The 21,414-nt window shown below is 35.6% G+C and overlaps 1 protein-coding gene across 1 annotated transcript in view; it reads right to left on the bottom strand.

Moving 5' to 3' along the window:
- Positions 1-21,414, bottom strand: part of LOC150110127 (twinfilin-2-like) — an 84,632-nt gene that overhangs the window by 30,681 nt on the left and 32,537 nt on the right. Inside the window, exon 6 of the mRNA XM_090391600.1 lies at positions 5,908-6,012. Within this exon, the coding sequence (XP_090247726.1) occupies positions 5,908-6,012 (105 nt within the window). The remainder of the gene's footprint in view (positions 1-5,907; positions 6,013-21,414) is intronic.

Below are 21,414 nucleotides of genomic sequence, written 5' to 3'. Positions count from 1 at the left end.
CCTTAGTCCTCTGACTATTTTGTCATATATTGAAAAATTTCACTTGCATCAATTTTATAAAATTCCGTTAATATCAATATCTTAAAAGTTTCTATCATGTCTGCCTATCAATTAAACTTTGTAACCACAAACCTTTAACCTATCCTCATAGAGGATAGGTTAAAGGTTTTCCACAGACTCATCACCATGTTGGTCATTTGTCTCTGAATTCTCTCTCCCACCTCCTGGTTCTCGAGAAACCCAGGTGACCAAATCTGTGTGCAATAGTCAAGCTGTGGCCAAATAATAGCCTTATAAAGAGGGATAATAACTTACCTTTACTTGTTACTTATTTTTCAACATCCAAATAATCCTTTGAGCAATTTTATCAACTTTTGCAATATATCCTCTGAACTTCAACTCTTTGTCTGCCATTGTTCCCAAGTACCTAGCCTTATCAATATCCTGCAATCCAATACCATCGATATGATACACTATATGCAACCTTTTCAATCTGAAGTGCATAATCTTACATTTTGCAACATTAAATTGACAATCATTATCCTTCGCCCATGATGCCAATTTATTAAAATCATCCTGCAGGATACCTACATCACCTTTATCGACTCTATTGCTCTCTAATAGTCTAAAAAAGTCAAAAAAACTCTAAAAGTCTATAATATCATCCAAAACATATTTTGTCCTATTTGCCTCTATCTCACACCAGACAGCCCCAAATGAACTATCTCCTTCAGACCTAAATTCTGCTTTAACTTCTAATCTTGTTAGTTGCAGTTCTTCAGCTATCATCAGCAATATCCCACATCCTGTCCTGTTCCTTCTATACTCCTGAAAATACAATACCCTTTACATTCTATCCCTGTAACTATATCATTTTTCAGTCAACCAGGTCTCACTGATGCCAATAACTTTTGCCCAAGTCGAGCGGAACGATGCCAAAAACTCCTCATCCTAATACTTGTTGCGTTTGTGTAAATATATGCATTCAACATCCTTTTGGACCCATAGTTACCCTTATGTAATGTCATTACCAACCCATTCAAATCGGAAACCTATGAAATCCCATTCGGCAATGCATAATCATTACTGTACACATGTGTTAAGGTTTAAGCACTGGGAGGACATCATGTTGGAGGTTTAATGGAATATTTACAGCACTAGGAAAGGATTAAAAACTAATTTTAATGCTTCCAATATTTCATCTTAGTCACTGAGACATCTTCATGGCTTACAAATAACTCTTGTAACACACACACAATACTAAATGAAACACATGGATGACTCTAAAGTCCTATCTAGGTGGTGCACACCCTCTATGGGTGTTTGTAAGTGGCATGAGATGTAAAGTGGGACCTATGACAATTATTGTTTCCCAAATTTTGGGAAGTTTTATGCATCCATATTTTTTAAATTCGGTTGATTTCTTAGTGCTGCTGCAGATTCTAAAAACAGTGTTTCCTTTCTAAATTTACTATGGTGGAGCACATGGTGGTTTTCTTCCAGGAGATCTTGTGGGTTGTATCCAATACATGGTCTGCAAGGCCAGACTGACCATAACTGTGATTGAAGATGTATACGATTTGTGTTCTTCTAAACAGAAGGTCACTGATCTACCTCTGTCCAAAGCAAGCCAATTTGTAGGAACAGCACTTTATATACTCCAGGCACTGAGAGGGGGAGGGAGCTAATCTTTAATGGAATGGATAAGGGTAGCAAGTTTTCAATGGGACTTTAAAGCTGTGTAGATATTGTATTTTTTTAAAGATTTGGCTGTTTTTTCTGATGTGCCCAGGATGTAGGGGATGGTGATGGCAATTTTGAAATCCTTCTGAAGGGATGGCCAAGGAATGGGAGAGGAACTAATTATTTTTTTAATTCTGTAAATTCTGATGCTCCTGTCATTTGTGTTACTTCCTGGATTTTTTTTCCATATACTTAAATCTACAGTCTATCTTGCCTGGTTCTAAGGTCTCTTATAATAATGGTAGATAAAGTTAACAAAAACTTTGGCAGTCAGTCAACTTTATAACTGGTCACCACCAATTACAAAAAGAGAAAACACATAAGTGATGAAAAGCTAGACTGCATAAGTCCACCTGAAAGGAAAGTAATTGGCACAGTTAAGTATGAATAAGTCAACTTCCTAAATGAACAGACATAATGATGAATGGCTGGCAAAATATGATACAATGCACAGTATTTCTTAACTAGAAGTGTTAAATTAAAAGTTTTAAGCTGAAGATATTATATGATGTATAAATGCATTAGCTTGCTTCACTTCAAATGATCAGTAATTGAACATGACAATAAGCAAGCCAGAAATAAAAAAAAATAATGACATATACGATAAGAAATGTGAAAAGTACAATACAACTTTTAAGATTATAACATGAAATATTGTAAAATGTTACAATGCAAACAGTTACCTTGACACAAATAAGCTTGGTCTTTTGATAGACTGATGTGTGAAGATGTGAGAAATGCACAAGAAAACTTGTGCATTTTCCTACACAAATTAATGCTACTATACATTGTGGTCTTTACCGTGGTAAGAGAAGAGTACATGGGGAGGGGGGGGATGGAATTACAATGGAGAATTAATTGATTCCATAATATCTGTTGGCTAAACAAAGAGTTTAAAATAAATACTATTTATTTTAGAGTAACAATAAATTACTAAATCACTTAAGGAATTGACTCTGTATACACGCCACAGAATATGGTGAAAGAAAGCTACAGTAATACACTGTAGCAAATACAAATTTGAAAGACTATTCATGGAATCAACCTCAGCCCTAAGAAACTCTCTAAACCTCAACAAATTTGGGAGGCTTACATCAGCAGACCTTCAGCCCAAAGGCCAAGAACACCTACATAGCCCACTGGGGGGGGGGGGGCATCAGGACTTTTAGGAGAACAATAGCTTCATAGCTTCATCACTTCATTCTCAGTTACTGTGTTGTAGTGCCTACGTGTACGTGCCTTTTATGTAAGTTCCTTTTGAAGATGGCAATGTGACGCTGCCGAAATATCGGAAATATTTATTAAAGTGTAATTTAATTTATATTCTTATCTACAAGAAGTAACAATAACTGTTTAATTTGTTTTTTATAGTACTAAAAAAAAAAAAACCGAAAGTACAATATACTACATTTAGTTGAAAACAGAAATACTGTAATGAAGACAGCACAACATAGTTCTTTTTTAAATTAAACTTTTGATTCAACTGTACATTATTATTTAAAAGATTCTATATAAGTTATTAAACATAAATTTTAAACTTCAAAATACAGATTTGAGAGAACAGTACCACCTTATATCAGGTGTTCATTTAGGTCCAATTAGGAAGCTGAAAAGAGTTAATATTAGTTTAGGCTGATGACAAGCTAGCCATTCAGCAGCTGCATCCCCTCTTTGTAATTGGAGTTAATTAATTATAAAGTTGACTGATCTGCCAAAGTTTTCAGATCATTTTTAATTTTAATAATAGAGACCATACATATGTAGTTCATTACTGAAGGTTTCCAGTAAAAAATTAATTTAAAGCTATCACAGTATTTCAAAATTTAAACATTAATTCTGGATTTTCATTTTTAAAATTTCATACTTCTCTAGTTCATTCTGTCTCATTATTGTTTGAATTTTTTACTTTTTCATGTTATTGGCAGTCTACATACTTATGTGTATGTATATACACAAAATGGTATATACATACCATTTTGTGTATGTATCACTTTATGTTTGGTTCATGCCAATCCTTTCTGTTCTGTCATCATATGATTCACCATTTCCTTTGTTCTGTTTCTGCTATTTCCTTTGTTTATTGACAAATTTATCACACTTAGAAGGTTAAGTGGTTTCATGATAAAATATCAGTAGTTAAATTTTGTAAAATTGTGGTAGCTAAATCTTGAATTATTCTCTTAATCCCCCCCCCCCCCCGTTTTGGTATAGCTAACAAAATTTTCATCCGTGTATTTAGAGTTGATTCACAAAATGAATTTCATTTAGATTTTGTCAATACATTCTCTAGTTTTAATACAAAATGCTAATAAATTTTATGCAGTGCCTCCCACAATATTACTCCCAAGAGCTATATTATGATCAAATAGTTTTAAGTAGCCAATCAGCATAAACAATAAGCAGAACTTATGGTGACTTTCTTTTACATCCATTGCCATGCCAATGTAGATATTGCATACTGCTGTTGTTCTGGGTAGATGAAGTTAAAAAAATATGCATGTGCTTAGTAAAGGAAAATCTCCAAGTGTAGACTGTGATATTCACCAGGAAATTCAATGCTTTGTGATGGTTTTAACTTTGATTGTTTACAGCAGCAAGTTTAAAATAGCATTGATTCTATGGGATTCAGATTAAGACTTTTCCATAGTTCTGTTATAGTGCATCATTTTGTTACAGTGATGGTCTCTACAGTGAGTATTTACTATCCAGAAAATTAGGTCAAATCACATTTATTATCATAAAACTGCTGCTTTCTTCAGCGTAAGTTACTTCAGTTTAACAAATCTTAGTTAAAGAATCATAAAACTGATTTCTTAATGTAAGTGGATAATCATGGGATTATTGGTTCTGGAAAAAATCATCAAATTCCTGACATGTACCATCAAGGGATGTACAGGATATGATAGTACTACATGAAAAATTTACATCATTAACTTCCTATCCACAACTTTCCTCCAAATCAATCTGTTACCTGTCAAGATACCAACATTATCAGATTTTATATTTCTATCTTCTAAGTTTTTTACTTAGAAGATAGAAATATACTGTATCAATCCAACTATATCTTGGTTTTTTTCCTGCCAATCTGGCAGAAAACACTTGTTTTACTAATCTTTCTTCTCCCATTCTGTTCAAGTGACCATACCACCTGAGATTAGCTCTAGTAACACGTTCCTGGATGAAATGTGTTAATAATGGGATTACTGGTTCTGAAAAAAATTACAGTGCTGAATAAATTACAATTGCAGAACCACATAAAACTGCAGAGTTCATATTCATTTTTAAAATGAATATGAACTCTGCAGTGTTCAATTTGATATTCAGAAATCAGAACTCTGCTGAATAAATTACAATTGCAGAATCACATAAAACTGCAGAGTTCATATTCATTTTTAAACCCATGTAAACAGACTTCATCTAAGTTGCTATGTAAGCATTGAAGAATACAAAAATTAGCAAAACATGCATTTTGAAGCACTAATATTAATGTATCTTATATTATTTATAACATTCCAAATGTTATTAATAATATGATTTATAATTTCATATTTTTTTTCCCCTTTAGGCAGAATTTACTTCTGACAAAGAAAGGCTCCTTATAAATCATTAGAATGAATCTACCCTAACATTATTATTATTGTTCCAATACCCCATGGAGTTCAAGACTCATCTAGGAGGTCCTTTTGTCATACGCACAGCTCATCATACCGTGCCTTTAACACAATCAAATGGCATACACCACACTCTCAGGCAAGGCATTCCAATCATTCACAACTCTGCATGCAAAAAACCTGCTTCACACCCTCCTTATACAGCTTCCAGGTATGTCCTCTGATTCTTCCCTGATCTTCCACCATTTGCTGCAAAACCTCTTCAACAATGATCCTATAACAATCCCTTATTAACTTGTAGATCTCTATCATATCAACCCCTCTTCCTCCTATCCACCAGACTCTGTAAATTGCATCTTCTCAACCTTTCCTCATCTCTTTGTCCTTTGAAAACCAGGTGACTAAATCTGTGCGATGGTTCCATTCTCTAATTTTTGAGGATCTACAGAAATATGATAAGCTAATCAAAATGAAAGAATAAATGTCAAGTTATTATATGTATCATTAATAAACTACTAGATTTATAAATACCAAATACTCTAACCAAACTCACTTCATTCATTTTAATCATCTGTAATTCCTCTTCTGCAAATGTAAGAGGAGCTGGTACTCTGTCTTCTTTTAATAATCTTTGGTATCCCTGAAGACTGACTTCTTCCTGCAAAATCAATGATAGTTTAAAGAACATGTGTAAACTACAATCATGAGCCATGTAATCACATCCCTATCATGCAAAAAATTATGGAAAATTTTAAAATAAATTGTTTTTTTGGTGGATTTTGAAAAATGTGTAAGTATTTGCATAAATTATGTAAATTTGTATCTGAGATATTTACTAAAGTTTCTCACATCTCAATTTGGATTTCACTAACCATTTTTAGTAACAAAGGTGACAGAATCTGAAACAAAGCAAAACCTTTTTTTTATTACAATGACAATAAACCAACTGTTTATAGTACATAAGCCTTAATAACTATAAGTCTAATTGTTGTGATAATGAATGACATCACTATCTAAAAATACAATCACAATGCATACCTTTTGTATGATTGTGTTGGATCATTTTCAGATGCTTGTACATGAAACATTTTCTTAAGAACAGATCTTTCCTATCAGCATTTCCATATGGAAGTAATGAAATACACATACTAAAATTTTCTTAATTTTACTTAAGATGTTTAACACCAGGCAGTGTCTGCACATGCAGACGTCACCCATGAGAACTAGTTTTACCATATGTATCCTGCTTCCACATAGCATAGGTGCATTTTCACAAATTTATACATTAGATGCAACTTTTCCAGTAGAATTTTATTTATGAAATTAGCATTTTCTGTCTTAATTAAATAAGAACTGAACCATCTTAATGACAATTGCAATTCAAATTGATTAAAGGTTTGAATTTTTTTAAACAACTTATGGAAATGGGAGCCAAGAAGTGACATTTATTAAGGACCTTTTTCATGTTTTTTTTTTCTGAGAAATCTAGTGGTTGATAAGTAGTGCAGTCTCTCAGCAGCACATTCACTTTGTGATTATAATCATTGTTATTGAGGACAACAGTAGCATCACCTTTGTCATCTTTAATAATGATTATGTTATAGTTTTTACAGAATAGGTGGTGATTAAACTTGTTGTTTAATTGTAAATTTCTCTGTGCTGTATTTATTTAATTAAATTTAATTATAAGTGTAAACCAGCACCTCCGCCTAGATACACAAGACTATAAATGTCTCTGTACTGTACTCAGTGATACAATGAAACCTACCAATTATATATTTGGTTTAATCCTTTATTCAAGTGTAAGAAAACAAAGTTTGCACCTGAAGTATTTTCAGGACTGGGGTAACTTGTGGAAAAGGTGGTATAACTTCTCATCACTTGCCTTAGTATCCCATAATGCAAAGCACATCTCCTTGCGGACATGTATAATGCTATGCATTAAGGGAAGGGTCACTACCCAGACCGGTTTCGATCTTTATTGGTGGGAGCCAGACCCAGAGGTGGTGATACTAAGGTGGAAGTAATCTGCAAGGAGATGTGCTTTGCATTATGGGATACTAAGGAAAGTGATGAGAAGTTATATCACCTTTGCCACGAGTTGCCCCAGTCCTGAAAATACTTCAGGTGCAAACTTTGTTTGCTTACACTTGGATAAAGGATTAAACCAAATATATAATTAGTAGCATAGCCAAGGGAAAAAACTTCCATCACAATGAAACCTACTTTTTTCTTGCTTCTGCAGAGCCCCTCTGGTCAGAAAGACCTGAGTTTAATTCTCATCCATGACATGAGCTTTATATCTGGTCTCTTTTGATTAAAGGTGAGTTAGCTGGTCTCATACAGGGGGGGAGGGGGAGTTTCTCCTGGGAACTCTGGTTTTTCATCCCCTAGAACAGGCAAACCAGCCCTGTACATACATTTCTACAACCCCCCCCCCCAATCAGGCTCTGTGATAAGTCGGTTGGGATCGCATGCGTAAAGTCACATCATGTAAAAAACAAAGGCCAACCCCAAATAAATGGGAAAAGGCACAAGAGATGCTGACAAAAAAAAAAAAAAAAAAGTTATGTAATGAACATAGGATCTGTGAAAGGGTGAATAATTCTGATGATAATCAGAAATTATTTATGTATATATTACTATGTAAAAAGTGTATACTAATCATCACTGAATAAAATAAAATTCTTAAAAAACAAAGCAAATATAAATAAAACATAGAAATAAATACGCCTAAGTGAAGGTGCTAGGGAATTATCAGTGCCATTGACCACACTGTTTAATCTAAGTCTCAGCTCTAGGTTAGTCCCAAAGGGTGGAAAGAGGGGAAAATGGAACTATTTCCCCCCTCTTTCCACTCTTTGGGAAAGAGTGGGAAATAGTAAAAAGTGGGAATTAGTGGGAACTATTTTATGTAGTTCCATTACATCAAGGAGGCTCCAAGACTGATGCAGCAAATTACTGACTTGTTGTTGTCAAGGTACTGGAGAAGTAGGTCAAGAGCAAAATTCAGAAATGGAATACAGTATGGGGGGGCAACATAGTTTTGTGAAGGGTAGGTCATGCCTCAGTAACTTGCTCACGTTTTATAATATAGTGAAAGCCAAGTTGGAAAAAGGTAATAGGTTTACAATGATACTGCTGGACTTTGCAAAAGCCATTGACAGTAGGAAAAGGTAGTGGGGCTATGGCTAATCTGGCCCCGGCCATAGGCACTAATTTTACATACATAAAAAATTGAGATTTTTAAAGTTTTTTTTTTAGAATGGTGCAATTTTCTTTCCTGGCCATAGGCACCAAAATTTCTCATGACATCTCTGGTTACCACATGGAATTCTAATCAGTAAACTGCAGCACATAGGGATGAATACAGGGTTGGTGAAGTGGATAGGAGGGTGATTGATGGAGAGATATCAGAGAGTAGCTTATTCAGGAGTAGAGTCCAGAAGAAGGCACACCACTTGTCACAGAGGCCTGTGATAAAAGGGGTGATATGATTGAGACATATAAATTATTGAAGGGTTTTTACAAGATTAATATAGAGGAAATTTTTCAGAACAGGTTTGGTTGTGACAGAACTAGGGGCCCGTCCTTGGAAACTGAGCAAGAGTGTGGTTAGCAAGGGTGTTAGAACTAGGTTTTTTGCTTGGAGAGTGGTGAATGAGTGGGAGAGGTTACCAAAGTCTGCTGTTGGTGCTATGACTGTGAATGAGTTCAAAGCAAAGTATGATAGATACTGCACAAATGTTGGATAGTGCTTGGCAGATGTTTAGGGGCTCCCTTGATGAGTCTAAGACTCCATGGAATAGCCTATAATAATCATAAACAAATTCTACAAAGTGATTTGCTGCTTCATCAACCCACACATATTCTTGGCATGCCTAATTTGAATCAATTGATCAACATTATTAGTTCACTGGATTAGATCCTCCCTAGAGTTATTTACTAAACTACCAAATGCATACAGCTGCTGTATATTATTCATTAGTTATTTATATTTTGCATATGAATCTTTTTCCCCTCTCCTCATTTTTTTTCTTTTTAATTATACCCATCATAAATGCAAATCTTTCTCTTCTGTCCCTTATATTTGCCATTCTTACATGGCCTGTTAATGATGATTCAAATATTTACAACTTTCAGTAATTCAAACTCATTTAGAAATTCAAATTCATTACACACATATTGTGATGAATTCTAGACAGGTTTGGTTACAATCAAAGAATCTGTCACAATATGTGATGCATCTGCAGACACACACATGAAACTGTGGCAGGGCACAGTGTTTTCTCTCGCCCCACTAGAAGGTCAAGACAGCAGTGAGAGAGTTCTGATCGTCCCGACATGAACATGTTAATGATGCAACTGTAGCTGTGGCCGGGATTAGCAACAAAGTAATTTGTTAACCAAGGCCAAATGTTAAACCGCACATTATGTATATCTGTCAACTACATGCATTTTCAGGTCGGAATGTCTGTTTATGATAAGAAAAATCAGTTTCCAAGAGTTTTGAAAAGCTGAAAAATAAAACGGTGATAGGATCTGAATCCAGTTCTTTCCAACTAAGAAAAATGCATTTTTTTTCAACATGCCAAAGAGGTACTCCTGATGATTAGGAAAAGATTTTTTTGAGTAGAAACGCTAAAAAAAACTTTTAGGCTTTCTTTGCAATCATATAACTTTTTTAAAAAAGTTTTCCTAATTTTATTTCTTGCCTTTATGTACAATGAAGTTGTTCATAATATCTATGTTCCTTCTCAGCACAGTATGCCTACATGCAATGTTAAAATCTATGGAGTGATTTTAAAATAAAAAAGGCTAAACATAAGCATTGCAGTCATCAGTAAATAGAATGTATTTCTACTTTTTCAGCAATACACAGCAATGAGAAGAGAAAAGGAAACAAATTACAGAAAAGAACTTTATCAATTAAAATCAGGTAGTAGATATATTATCAAGTACACGGTGAAAAGAAGCTAAATACTGCACATTTCATTGCAATCACATTGCAATACGGCATTTTTAACAGATTTGGTATAGCCATTTCTGCAAATGATGGCTATACCAAATACACCATCACTATCTTATTAGATGCCTGCTGTGGCATGCTGCCATGTTTGATTTCCAGTAAGGGCTCTGGTTACTCTCTCTACCTTCTCACATGCAGTCAAAATGAAAAAATCCAATTTACTGGCATTCATTTCCTTAACAGCAATACATATAGTGTGCACATTAAGTAATCTGACAACAATTATAATATCAAAACAAAGAACTATATTTGGAATTGTCAATTATACAGATTTAAAATAATCTCCCTTCAACTTCACACAACATTTACATCTGTCATAACCTCCTTCAGTATCTGGGTCACTCTGCATAGGATGTCCTCAATGTCATTGAAGGCAAACTTTCACTTTGCCTCCTTTCAGGGCACACTTTGATCTTTGGGAAGAGGAAAAAGTCTGTGGGAGCGAAATCAGGAGAAGGGGGAGGATGTTTGATTCAATCACACAAATTGACTTTGATGCCTGAAACTGCTTCATATGCAGTGACACAGTGCATGGGCACATTGTTGTGCATCAGAAACCAATTGTTGCTGTGGAACAGTTCTTTCCTGACATGGCAATGCAGGCATACAGACGTTGCATTACTCCTAAATAATGTTCACTGTTCACTAGTGTCCTCAGGAACAAATTCGCAGTGAATAATTCCAGCAGTGTCAAAAAAAAAAACAATGATCATTGTCTTGACACAGGATTTTTGCAACCTGACTTTCTTCTGCTGGAGAGAAGATGTTTCATGTCATTCCATGCTCTGGAATTTCATTTCCAGATCATACTGAAAACATCAACTTTCACCCCTGATGAAAATTCTTTGCAATACATCATGATTTTGATCAACTCCATGAATGAAATTTTGATAACATGTAACCCAGTGTGCTCTCTCTGTTCACAAACAAATTTGTATACAAACCTCAAACATATCTTCCTCTTATGTAAATCTCTTTCTAAGGTTAATCTGGCCCTTTCCTTACCGAACCAAGTCATACAGCAAGTAGACTAGTGGTTATTTGCTTGTCATATCAACAATTTCTCTAGCTTTCAGCACAATTTCATTTGTCTGTGCAGAAACTGGCAGTCCACAGTGTCATTCATCCTCCAGAGACTACCTCCCCTCTTTAAACAATGAAAACCAGTGGAACATCTGTGCAGGGCTCAGACAGTCATCTCTGTAAACTTTTTTTTAGGTCTTGGTACACTTCTGCAACAGTTTTTCCTAATTTATAGCAAAATTTTATTACAGCTCTTTGCTTCATGATGCAATTTCTAACACACTCCCCTCATACACTTTTACTTCAACGGTTGCCACACGAAAACTGTTGCATCTGCGATTACAACACGCTCTAGTTGTCAAAACTATAAACACATTTGTCACTTTTATTCAAAGGACTGTCCTATAAAAAATCAATTTCATTACTTAACGGGCACACTGTGTAAATTGTGTGCATAGCCACTTAAACCAATCCAAACTAGATATGTTATTCTTAATGGAACCACTATCATCCATTCCATTGTCAAAACTCCTTCCACCAAGGGCTGCACTTGGGCATTTATCAGAATTGATATCCCATATCATAGAATGCCAAATATCAAATCATTCATTTGGTCTTCTTTGGCTCAACATATGCTTACCAAAGTTTATTGTATTCACTGTTGTATCTATCACTCTCCAAATTCTGATAACCACTCTAACCTCTCTGATTATACAGTCCAACACAATTTTTGCTGACTTTTATATGAGGCGTTTTTTACTAATTTGGGTGCGCTGATTTCAAATACCAAACCCTTTTTTCTCTATCACGTCAGGTTTTTCCTCTATGGCATTTTCTTTTTGCTAATTTGTAAGTTTTTGATAGTTTTAAGGAGGCAGTACTATTTAGAGGATCAAAAAAAATCGATTTTTTAATATTATTTTCTAAAAGTATGTACTTTTAAAAATCTGTTCCTAACTTTTTATCAAGAAATTCGAAAAATTCCCAAAGATATAGCCTATTATTCAAAGCGGTGTGCAGATCAGAATCGGAGCACTCACCGCTCTTGCTTGTAAGTAAACGAATAAATGTGTAAGAACCTGCAACGGCACGTGCTGGTGCTTTGAATGTGAGAGAGGCCGATAATTAGATACATAACTACTTAACAATATTCAGAAATTACAAGAATATTTATAAAAAAATAACAATTTTACTTACACGAGTTTCAGGGAATAAATTTTTGTTTGTAGCAATTTCTGCTGTGTGTTCTGTTTTGGCAATCCCTTTGAATACTCCAACAGTAGTCGGCCATCATGTGAGAATCGCATCTTCCTTGGTACCGATCTTCCATAGTTTTTAAGTCTTGATGAAATCTTTTGCCTTGTTCATCGCTTACAGCACCTAAATTCTCAGGAAATCTATCAAGATGACTGTATAGGAAATGAAGCTTTATGTTCATGTTGCATGTTGCAACCTAGGCGCTGGAAATTTTCAAGCATTGTTTCCATTAGATCTTTGTAATTGCACGCTTTTTTGTTTCCAAGAAAATTATTCGCAACCATTGTAAATGAAGTCCAGGCCTCTTTCTCAATTTTGTTCATAGAGTTGATGAAATTTGGGTCTCTCATTAAAGTTCTAATTTGCGGTCCATCAAATACACTGGCTTTAATTTTTTCATAACTAAGCCATGGAAATTTTTCACATATGTATTGGAAACAGTCACCTTGTAAATCTAAAGCTTTAACATACTGCTTCATAAGACCTGGTTTGATGTGTAGAGGTGGAAAAATGATTTTTTCTCTGTCGATTAAAGGTTGATTTATAACATTCTGTTCTCCAACATTTAAGGATATTCTAAGAGGCCAATGTTTCTGACTCCAGTGTTGGTTTCTAGCTCGACTATCCCAGAAGCATAGAAAACACGGAAACTTTGTATATCCTCTTTGAAAGCCAAGTAAAAAGTTCACAATTTTAAGATCCACACAGATGATCCAGTTATGGTCTGTATATTTTAATAACTTCAGAACCTTTTTAATGTCCTCATATGTTTCCTTCAAGTGGACTGAATAGCCAATAGGAATTGAGCCATATACATTCCCATTGAGACTTCTGCTTGAACTGTCGATAAATAAACACCACTCATTTGGATGATATTGTACAACACTCATTTCAGTTAGTAAACCTGACACATTGTTATAGTAAACAAACCCACGCTCGTGTTTAAAATATTGTATAAGATTACTTTCCCTGCTACGATAAAAAGTTATCTTCATATCTTGCTCCAGTAAGTTTTTTTCATTTAATCTCGAAGCTAACAATTCCGATGATTTCTTTGATAGGCCCAAATCTCTTACTAAGTCATTCAATTCCGCTTGAGTAAAACGTTGTGGTCCAGAACTAGAAATTAAATTTTCATTGTCTAAATCAACATCTGGGTCTTACTCCTCAAGAACATCTGGCATATCCCGATCATGCTCATTCTCAAGTAAAGGAAGTCCTTTATAAATTGGCATGGCTATTTCATTGGAATGAGCAACTGGCCGAAATGCTGAGTCGAGATTTGGATACACAATTTTTTTCTTATTCTTCTTATTATAACCAGAAGTCTGAACTAAACAAAAATAGCAATCATCTACGTGATTTTTTGGTTCACGGCAAATCATTGGAATGCCAAAAGCTAATTTTTGGCGTTTTCCCTTGCTCCACTGTCGTAAATTTTCTACACATGACTTACACACTTTATTTGGAGCCCATGACTTGTCCTGATCTGCAATTTTGACGTTAAAGTATGCAAAGTACACTTTCTTAACGAAATCAGTGATATTTGTCCTTTGACTGGGAACAGTAAAGCTGCCACAAATGTAGCAGAAGGAATCTACACTATTGACACAATTTCGAGTAGTAGACATGACGTATTTTCTTCACTGCCGACTAACATGCAATTAACAAGACAAAAAAAACCAGAGACTTTATTGAAACGTTATAAGCGCTCATCATACTTTCACTATCGATTAACGATTGACTGATTTCAATCGTTCTTTGTCTGCTATGACGCATACAGTATTCATTTGTTTTAGGCAGTTGTCATCGCCTACTTTTCATCACCTAAATGTATTAGGTCGGTTATCGGCCTCTCTCGCATTCAAAGTGCCAGTACATGCCGTTGCAGGTTCTTACGCATTTATTCGTTTACTAACAAGCGAGAGCGGTGAGCGCTCCGATTCTGATCTGCGCACCGCTTTGAATAATAGGCTATATCTTCGGGAATTTTTCTAATTTCATGAAAAAAAGTTAGGAACAGATTTTTAAAAGTACATACTTTTAGATAATATTATTAAAAAATCGATTTTTTTGATCCTCTAAATAGTACTGCCTCCTTAAACTATCAAAAACTTACAAATTAGCAAAAAGAAAATGCCATAGAGGAAAAACTTGACGTGATAGAGAAAAATGGGTTTGATATTTGAAATCAGCGCACCCAAATTAGTAAAAAAACAAGTGTGAGATCATAATCAGCAGAAAAAATTTTTTTTTTTTGTTGGCCAGTGTTATCTATTTCTAAAGTTTAATTTTCTGCAGTCCAAATACCAAAACACTGAAGTTGTCTTCCTTGGGAACTTCAATGTCCACAGCTCAAACCAACTTCTCCTTTCTAATTTCACTGATCAAGCTGACAGGGAATACCAAGATGTCTACTGTTAACAATGACTTAACGCAGACAGTCCGTCTATCCACCAAAATACAAGAAAATCCTCACCATCCTACTAACATCCTTGACCATCTCTTAACAAGCTTTTCTTCCAAATACATAGATATCAGTCATTCTCTGTAACTCTGCCATAACCTCATCCAAATTCCTTTACTATGGAACACCCATCACCCAGCTATTCTCAGTCCTGTGTTCTTTGTCATTAGGAGCATGCCAAATAGGATGGTCTCTCTTTCTTTCTTTCTAGATGAAGGCCTTCATTTCACTCAAAATTCCTGACCATTACACAAGCTTTGGTTCACCAGTGTGTGCCAAGGTACTCAAAGAAAAAAAATTCAGCACTTGAGTCACACAAGTGGCTTATAACAAAATCTCTAGATGTATACTCAACTTGCAACAGCTTAAAAAAAAAAGTCAGATTTTGAAAGGACCAAAGAAACTTGCCTCCTGTTCAAATGGCACTCAAGTCTTCTGGTCCCTTGCCAAGGCCACTGAGAGTAACTTTTGTCCATCCATGTTTCCACTTCTCTCACATCCAGATGACACTATTTTTGTAACATCAGCAAACACAAAGATAACCTACTGGTATCATTCTTCTCCAACTCCCATTACCGATGACCAAAGAGAAGTGCCCTTCAGTATTAAGAACTGTTCACTGCATACCTCCATCAGTATTTAATCAGAAAGAAATCATTAACACACAAATCATTAGAATCCTGAACAGCTTAAACACCAATAAGTCATCTGTCATCTACTGTGCTAAATAAACTAGTGCTGCAGAATTTATACTTTAATATCATCTTCAATGGTGAATATTGCTCAACAGCTAATTACTACATATCACGGTAAACAGCTTCCTCTATTTCTCCACCACTGCTGGAGTATCCTAGGACTCTGTACTTTCAGTCACTCTCTTCTTCCTGTACATAAATGACATCCACTAAATGACTTCAAATCCTATCCTTAGTTTTTGCAGATGACAGTACTCTTCCTCTTCTTCAATTGCCAAATGCTTAAACTGTAATCTTGATACTGTACAGTAAGACAAGGATAATATAGTGAACTCTGATGCTACCAAAACATAGTCTCTTATTTCTTGCAAACAAAATCTTACTTCACTTCTAACTCTTGACAATATACCCAGATTTCTGAACATAATCAGATTTATCTTCTTCAGTTGACTTACTCTTCTAGTATTTCCCAACACAAACCCATCTCAGCCAAAAAAAATAGGTGTACTTTTCTGCAATGCATTATTTTCAATCAGTACAAATGCTACCACTGAATAAATACCAAATCTATCCAACTTTGACATACCGCTTACATATTTGGGGTGGCACCTAAAACTTTCCTAAGAAGGCTTGATGCTATCAAAAAGACAGCAATCAAATTGACACATGATACCCTCCCCTCATCCTCTCTGATCCACATCTATTACTCTCTCTCATATTTAGAGATAAGCTATTGATGATTATACATAACAGTACTTACTTCTCAGTATAAACAACATGAAAAACAATAATTTATAAATAATAAATTACACGACAACAACAGTAATTAACTTTAAAGAAATCAAAGGTACAAATATTCATCATCATCAAATTCCTGACATTTACCCTCAAGGGGGTGTACAGGATATGATAATACTACATGAAAAACTTACATCATTACTAACTTCCTACCTACAATTATCTGCCAAATCAATCTGTTATTTGTCAAAGCTACAACATTGTCAGATCTTATATTTATATATCTATCTTCTAAGGCACTTTTTACCGTATCAATCCACCTATATCTTGGTCTTCCTCTGGGTCTTTTTCCTGCCAACCTGGCAGAGAACACTTGTTTGGCTAATCTTTCCTTGTCCATTCTATTAAAGTGACCATACCACCTGAGATTAGCTCTGCTAATGCATTCCTGGATGCTGACAATGTCAAGTTCTTTCCTAACATCCTCGTTTTTAATATGATATTGCCATTGATGCCATCTGTTCACGCCCCTAATCTTTCTCAGGACTCTTATGTCTGCGGTCTCTAGTCTTTGGTCAAGTTGAAAGTTTATTTTTCACTTGGTTAGACTATAATAAATTTAGTTTAATCCTTTATCCAAGTGTGAGCAAACAAAGTTTGTACCTGAAAGTATCTTCAGGACTGGGGTAAGGTGGTACAACACCGGGTAACTCGTTGCAAAGGTGGCGCAAGCTAATATCACTCCTCTCTCAGTATCTCCCATTAATGCAAAACACATCTCCTTGAGGATATGTATAATGTTATGCATTAATGGAATGGCCACTACCCAGACTAGTTTCGACCTTTATTGAGGTCTCTTCAGTGGGAGCCAGGCCCAAGTGAAGATACCAGGCAGAAGCATTAGCAAGGTCATCTTTACCTATAGAAGTTGCCAAACGGTGTGCCACCTTTTTATTAAATTACTCTGGATTTAGAGAAAGATGTTGAAAGTTTATTTTTCACTTGGTTAGACTATAATAAATTCAGTTTAATCCTTTATCCAAGTGTGAGCAAACAAGGTTTATACCTGAAAGTATCTTCAGGACTGGGGTGAGGTGGTACAACACCGGGCAACTCGTTGCAAAGGTGGCGCAAGCTAATATCACTCCTCTCTCAGTATCTCCCATTAATGCAAAACACATCTCCTTGAGGATATGTATAATGTTATGCATTAATGGAAGGGCCACTACCCAGACTAGTTTCGACCTTTATTGAGGTCTCTTCAGTGGGAGCCAAGCCCAAGTGAAGATACCAGGCAGAAGCATTAGCAAGGTCATCTCTACCTATAGAAGTTGCCAAACGGTGTGCCACCTTTTTATTAAATTACTCTGGATTTAGAGAAAGATGTTGAAAGTTTATTTTTCAATTGGTTAGACTATAATAAATTCAGTTTAATCCTTTATCCAAGTGTGAGCAAACAAGGTTTGCGCCTGAAAGTATCTTCAGGACTGGGGTAAGGTGGCACACTGTATCTCCACTTGGGCCTGGCTCCCACTGAAGAGACCATTATACACATCCTCAAGGAGATGCGTTTTGCATTATGGGAGATACTGAGAGAGGAGTGATATTAGCTTGCTCCACCTTTGCAACGAGTTGTATCTCCCATTAATGCAAAACACATCTCCTTGAGGATATGTATAATGTTATGCATTAATGGAAGGGCCACTACCCAGACTAGTTTCGACCTTTATTGAGGTCTCTTCAGTGGGAGCCAGGCCCAAGTGAAGATACCAGGCAGAAGCATTAGCAAGGTCATCTCTACCTATAGAAGTTGCCAAACGGTGTGCCACCTTTTTATTAAATTACTCTGGATTTAGAGAAAGATGTTGAAAGTTTATTTTTCACTTGGTTAGACTATAATAAATTCAGTTTAATCCTTTATCCAAGTGTGAGCAAACAAGGTTTGCGCCTGAAAGTATCTTCAGGACTGGGGTAAGGTGGCACACTGTATCTCCACTTGGGCCTGGCTCCCACTGAAGAGACCATTATACACATCCTCAAGGAGATGTGTTTTGCATTATGGGAGATACTGAGAGAGGAGTGATATTAGCTTGCTCCACCTTTGCAACGAGTTGCCCGGTGTTGTATCTCCCATTAATGCAAAACACATCTCCTTGAGGATATGTATAATGTTATGCATTAATGGAAGGGCCACTACCCAGACTAGTTTCGACCTTTATTGAGGTCTCTTCAGTGGGAGCCAGGCCCAAGTGAAGATACCAGGCAGAAGCATTAGCAAGGTCATCTCTACCTATAGAAGTTGCCAAACGGTGTGCCACCTTTTTATTAAATTACTCTGGATTTAGAGAAAGATGTTGAAAGTTTATTTTTCACTTGGTTAGACTATAATAAATTCAGTTTAATCCTTTATCCAAGTGTGAGCAAACAAGGTTTGCACCTGAAAGTATCTTCAGGACTGGGGTAAGGTGGCACACTGTATCTCCACTTGGGCCTGGCTCCCACTGAAGAGACCATTATACACATCCTCAAGGAGATGTGTTTTGCATTACGGGAGATACTAAGAGAGGAGTGATATTAGCTTGCTCCACCTTTGCAACGAGTTTCCCAGTGTTGTACCACCTTACCCTAGTCCTGAAGATACTTTCAGGTGCAAACTTTGTTTGCTCACACTTGGATAAAGGATTAAACTAAATTTATTATACTTTGGTCAAGTGTTTTACTTGTGACCCAGCTCTCGGATCCATAAGTTAAAACTGGTTTGAAAGTATACTGTATATATTGTATACCGCTAATTTAGTGTTTTGACTAATTTCTTTCTTATTCCATATAAATTTATTCAGTTGACTTCCTACCATACCAGCTTTGTTGATTCTGTTGTCTATTTCCATATTTAATTTACCATCTTCACTAAAAATCGTGCTTAAGTAGCTGAAATGTTTTACTTGTTCTATAGGTTCTCCATTCACAATGCAGCTGATATTTTCAATGCTTCTGCCTATTTTCATTATCTTTGTCCTGTTATTGCTGACTTTCATACCATATCTATCACAACAGTTATTCAATTTAGTCAGGGAATCTTGCAGACTTGTAGCAGATTCATTTAGAAGTATAACATCATCTGCATAAAGCAAGGAGCTGACATTAACATCTCCAATTTTGATATCAGGTTTAATACCACTTTCCTTCATAATGTAATCCATATAGATAATGAATAACAGAGGTGATAATAGACATCCTTGTCTGACACCAGATTTAACATTAAACCATCTCCCTGTATTTCCTTCAATTCTAACTGCTGACTTTCAACTTGAATAAAGACTAAGTATTGCTTGATATAATGATCCACCGACACCATACAACTGTAGCATTTTGAATAGCTTCTCTCTTGGCACCTTGTCATATGCCTTTTCCAGATCTACAAAACTTAAATACAGATCTTTGTTATATTCCCATGATTTCTCAACTATTTGTCATAAAGTGAAGATCTGATCTTGATAGCCTCTATTTGGCTTGAATCCAGTTTGTTCTTCACCAAGCTTTTCTTCCACAATTCTTCTCAACCATTTCTCAAGTATACTTGCATAGACCTTGCCAGGAACACTGAGTAGGGAAATACCTCTGTAATTCGTAATTCTCACATTCGGTTTTATTTCCCTTTTTATATATGAGTACAAATATTAAAAATATTTTGTACTGAAATTAACAGTACATCAGTGTAGACAACAAACAGTTCAAAGAAATGGAATACAAAGTATATAACAGTCAGGGGATTAAAAATTAAAAACTGTTGCTGCGTGCTAGAAATTAGTATTAATAAAATATTATTAAATAATTCTTAAAAACTATTTCTTTGATGGTTACATAAGATAAGGATTTCCCAAAATTTTGGGAGAGAGAGAGACAATAATTTCGATTCAAATTTGACCAATGTAAAAGGGCTTCGCAACTTTCTTCGTATTTAAACTTGCACATATGGAGAAGACAAGCTTTATCCTACTGGATATTGTGTTTAGTGTCAATACCATGTTGTGCCAGACCAGACTTTTGAGGTTTCATGTATTCGATATAATACTGATGTTCCTTCATTAATTTTTTCCACAGAATGGACTGTTTGTCCAAAATATGTTAAATTACATTCACACGGTATCTGGTTAATGCCAGCCTAATGACAGAGGTGCCAGTTTGTCTTTTGTAGATGGCAAAGAGTGAGAAATTTTGTTGATAGGAAAATATGTGGGAATAAGATGATACTTCTTCAAAATTCTGCCAATCGGTTCTGAGATGCCAGAAATATAAGGGATTGGAACATAGGGGTCAATTATCTGCTGGATTTGATTAAGGTTATAACCATTAAATTCTATTAACATTTTGATAGTTAAAAGTTCTTGTTGTAAGCTTGAAGGAGAGGAGCACACTTTATGTGCTCTATTAATTAAAGACTTGATAACACCAATTTTTTGAGAGGTGTGATGAGCAGACTTTTGATGAATGTGTCTGCCAGTAAACATAGGTTTTCGATAAACACTGGTTGATAAATTACCAGAGGCTGTGCATGTAAAAGGATGTCCAAGAATGGTAACCTACTAGCCTTTTCTTTTTCCATGGTGAACCGAATGCATGGGTGAAGGTTATTGATCTGTTGTAAGAATGTAGTAAGTTCCTCTTCGGCATGCGGCCAAATAGCAAAGACATCATAGACATAATGAAACCAAAGGGAGGGTTGGGGATAAACGGATGAGAAGAAGATGTCTTCCAGATGGTTCAAAACATAGTTTGCCAAAGGTGGAGACAGAGGGCTACCATGGCAGTACCTTCAACTTGTTTACAGATCTTGTACATTCAGGATATTTC

This window comes from Typopeltis vanoorti, chromosome 1 (genome assembly GCF_054136105.1).
Source record: "Typopeltis vanoorti isolate ZY-2024b chromosome 1, IOZ_Tvanoo_1.0, whole genome shotgun sequence".
Classification (NCBI taxonomy): domain Eukaryota; kingdom Metazoa; phylum Arthropoda; class Arachnida; order Uropygi; family Thelyphonidae; genus Typopeltis; species Typopeltis vanoorti.
Note: the sequence above shows the minus strand (reverse complement) of the source record. Positions and strands in the feature narration are given on the sequence as shown.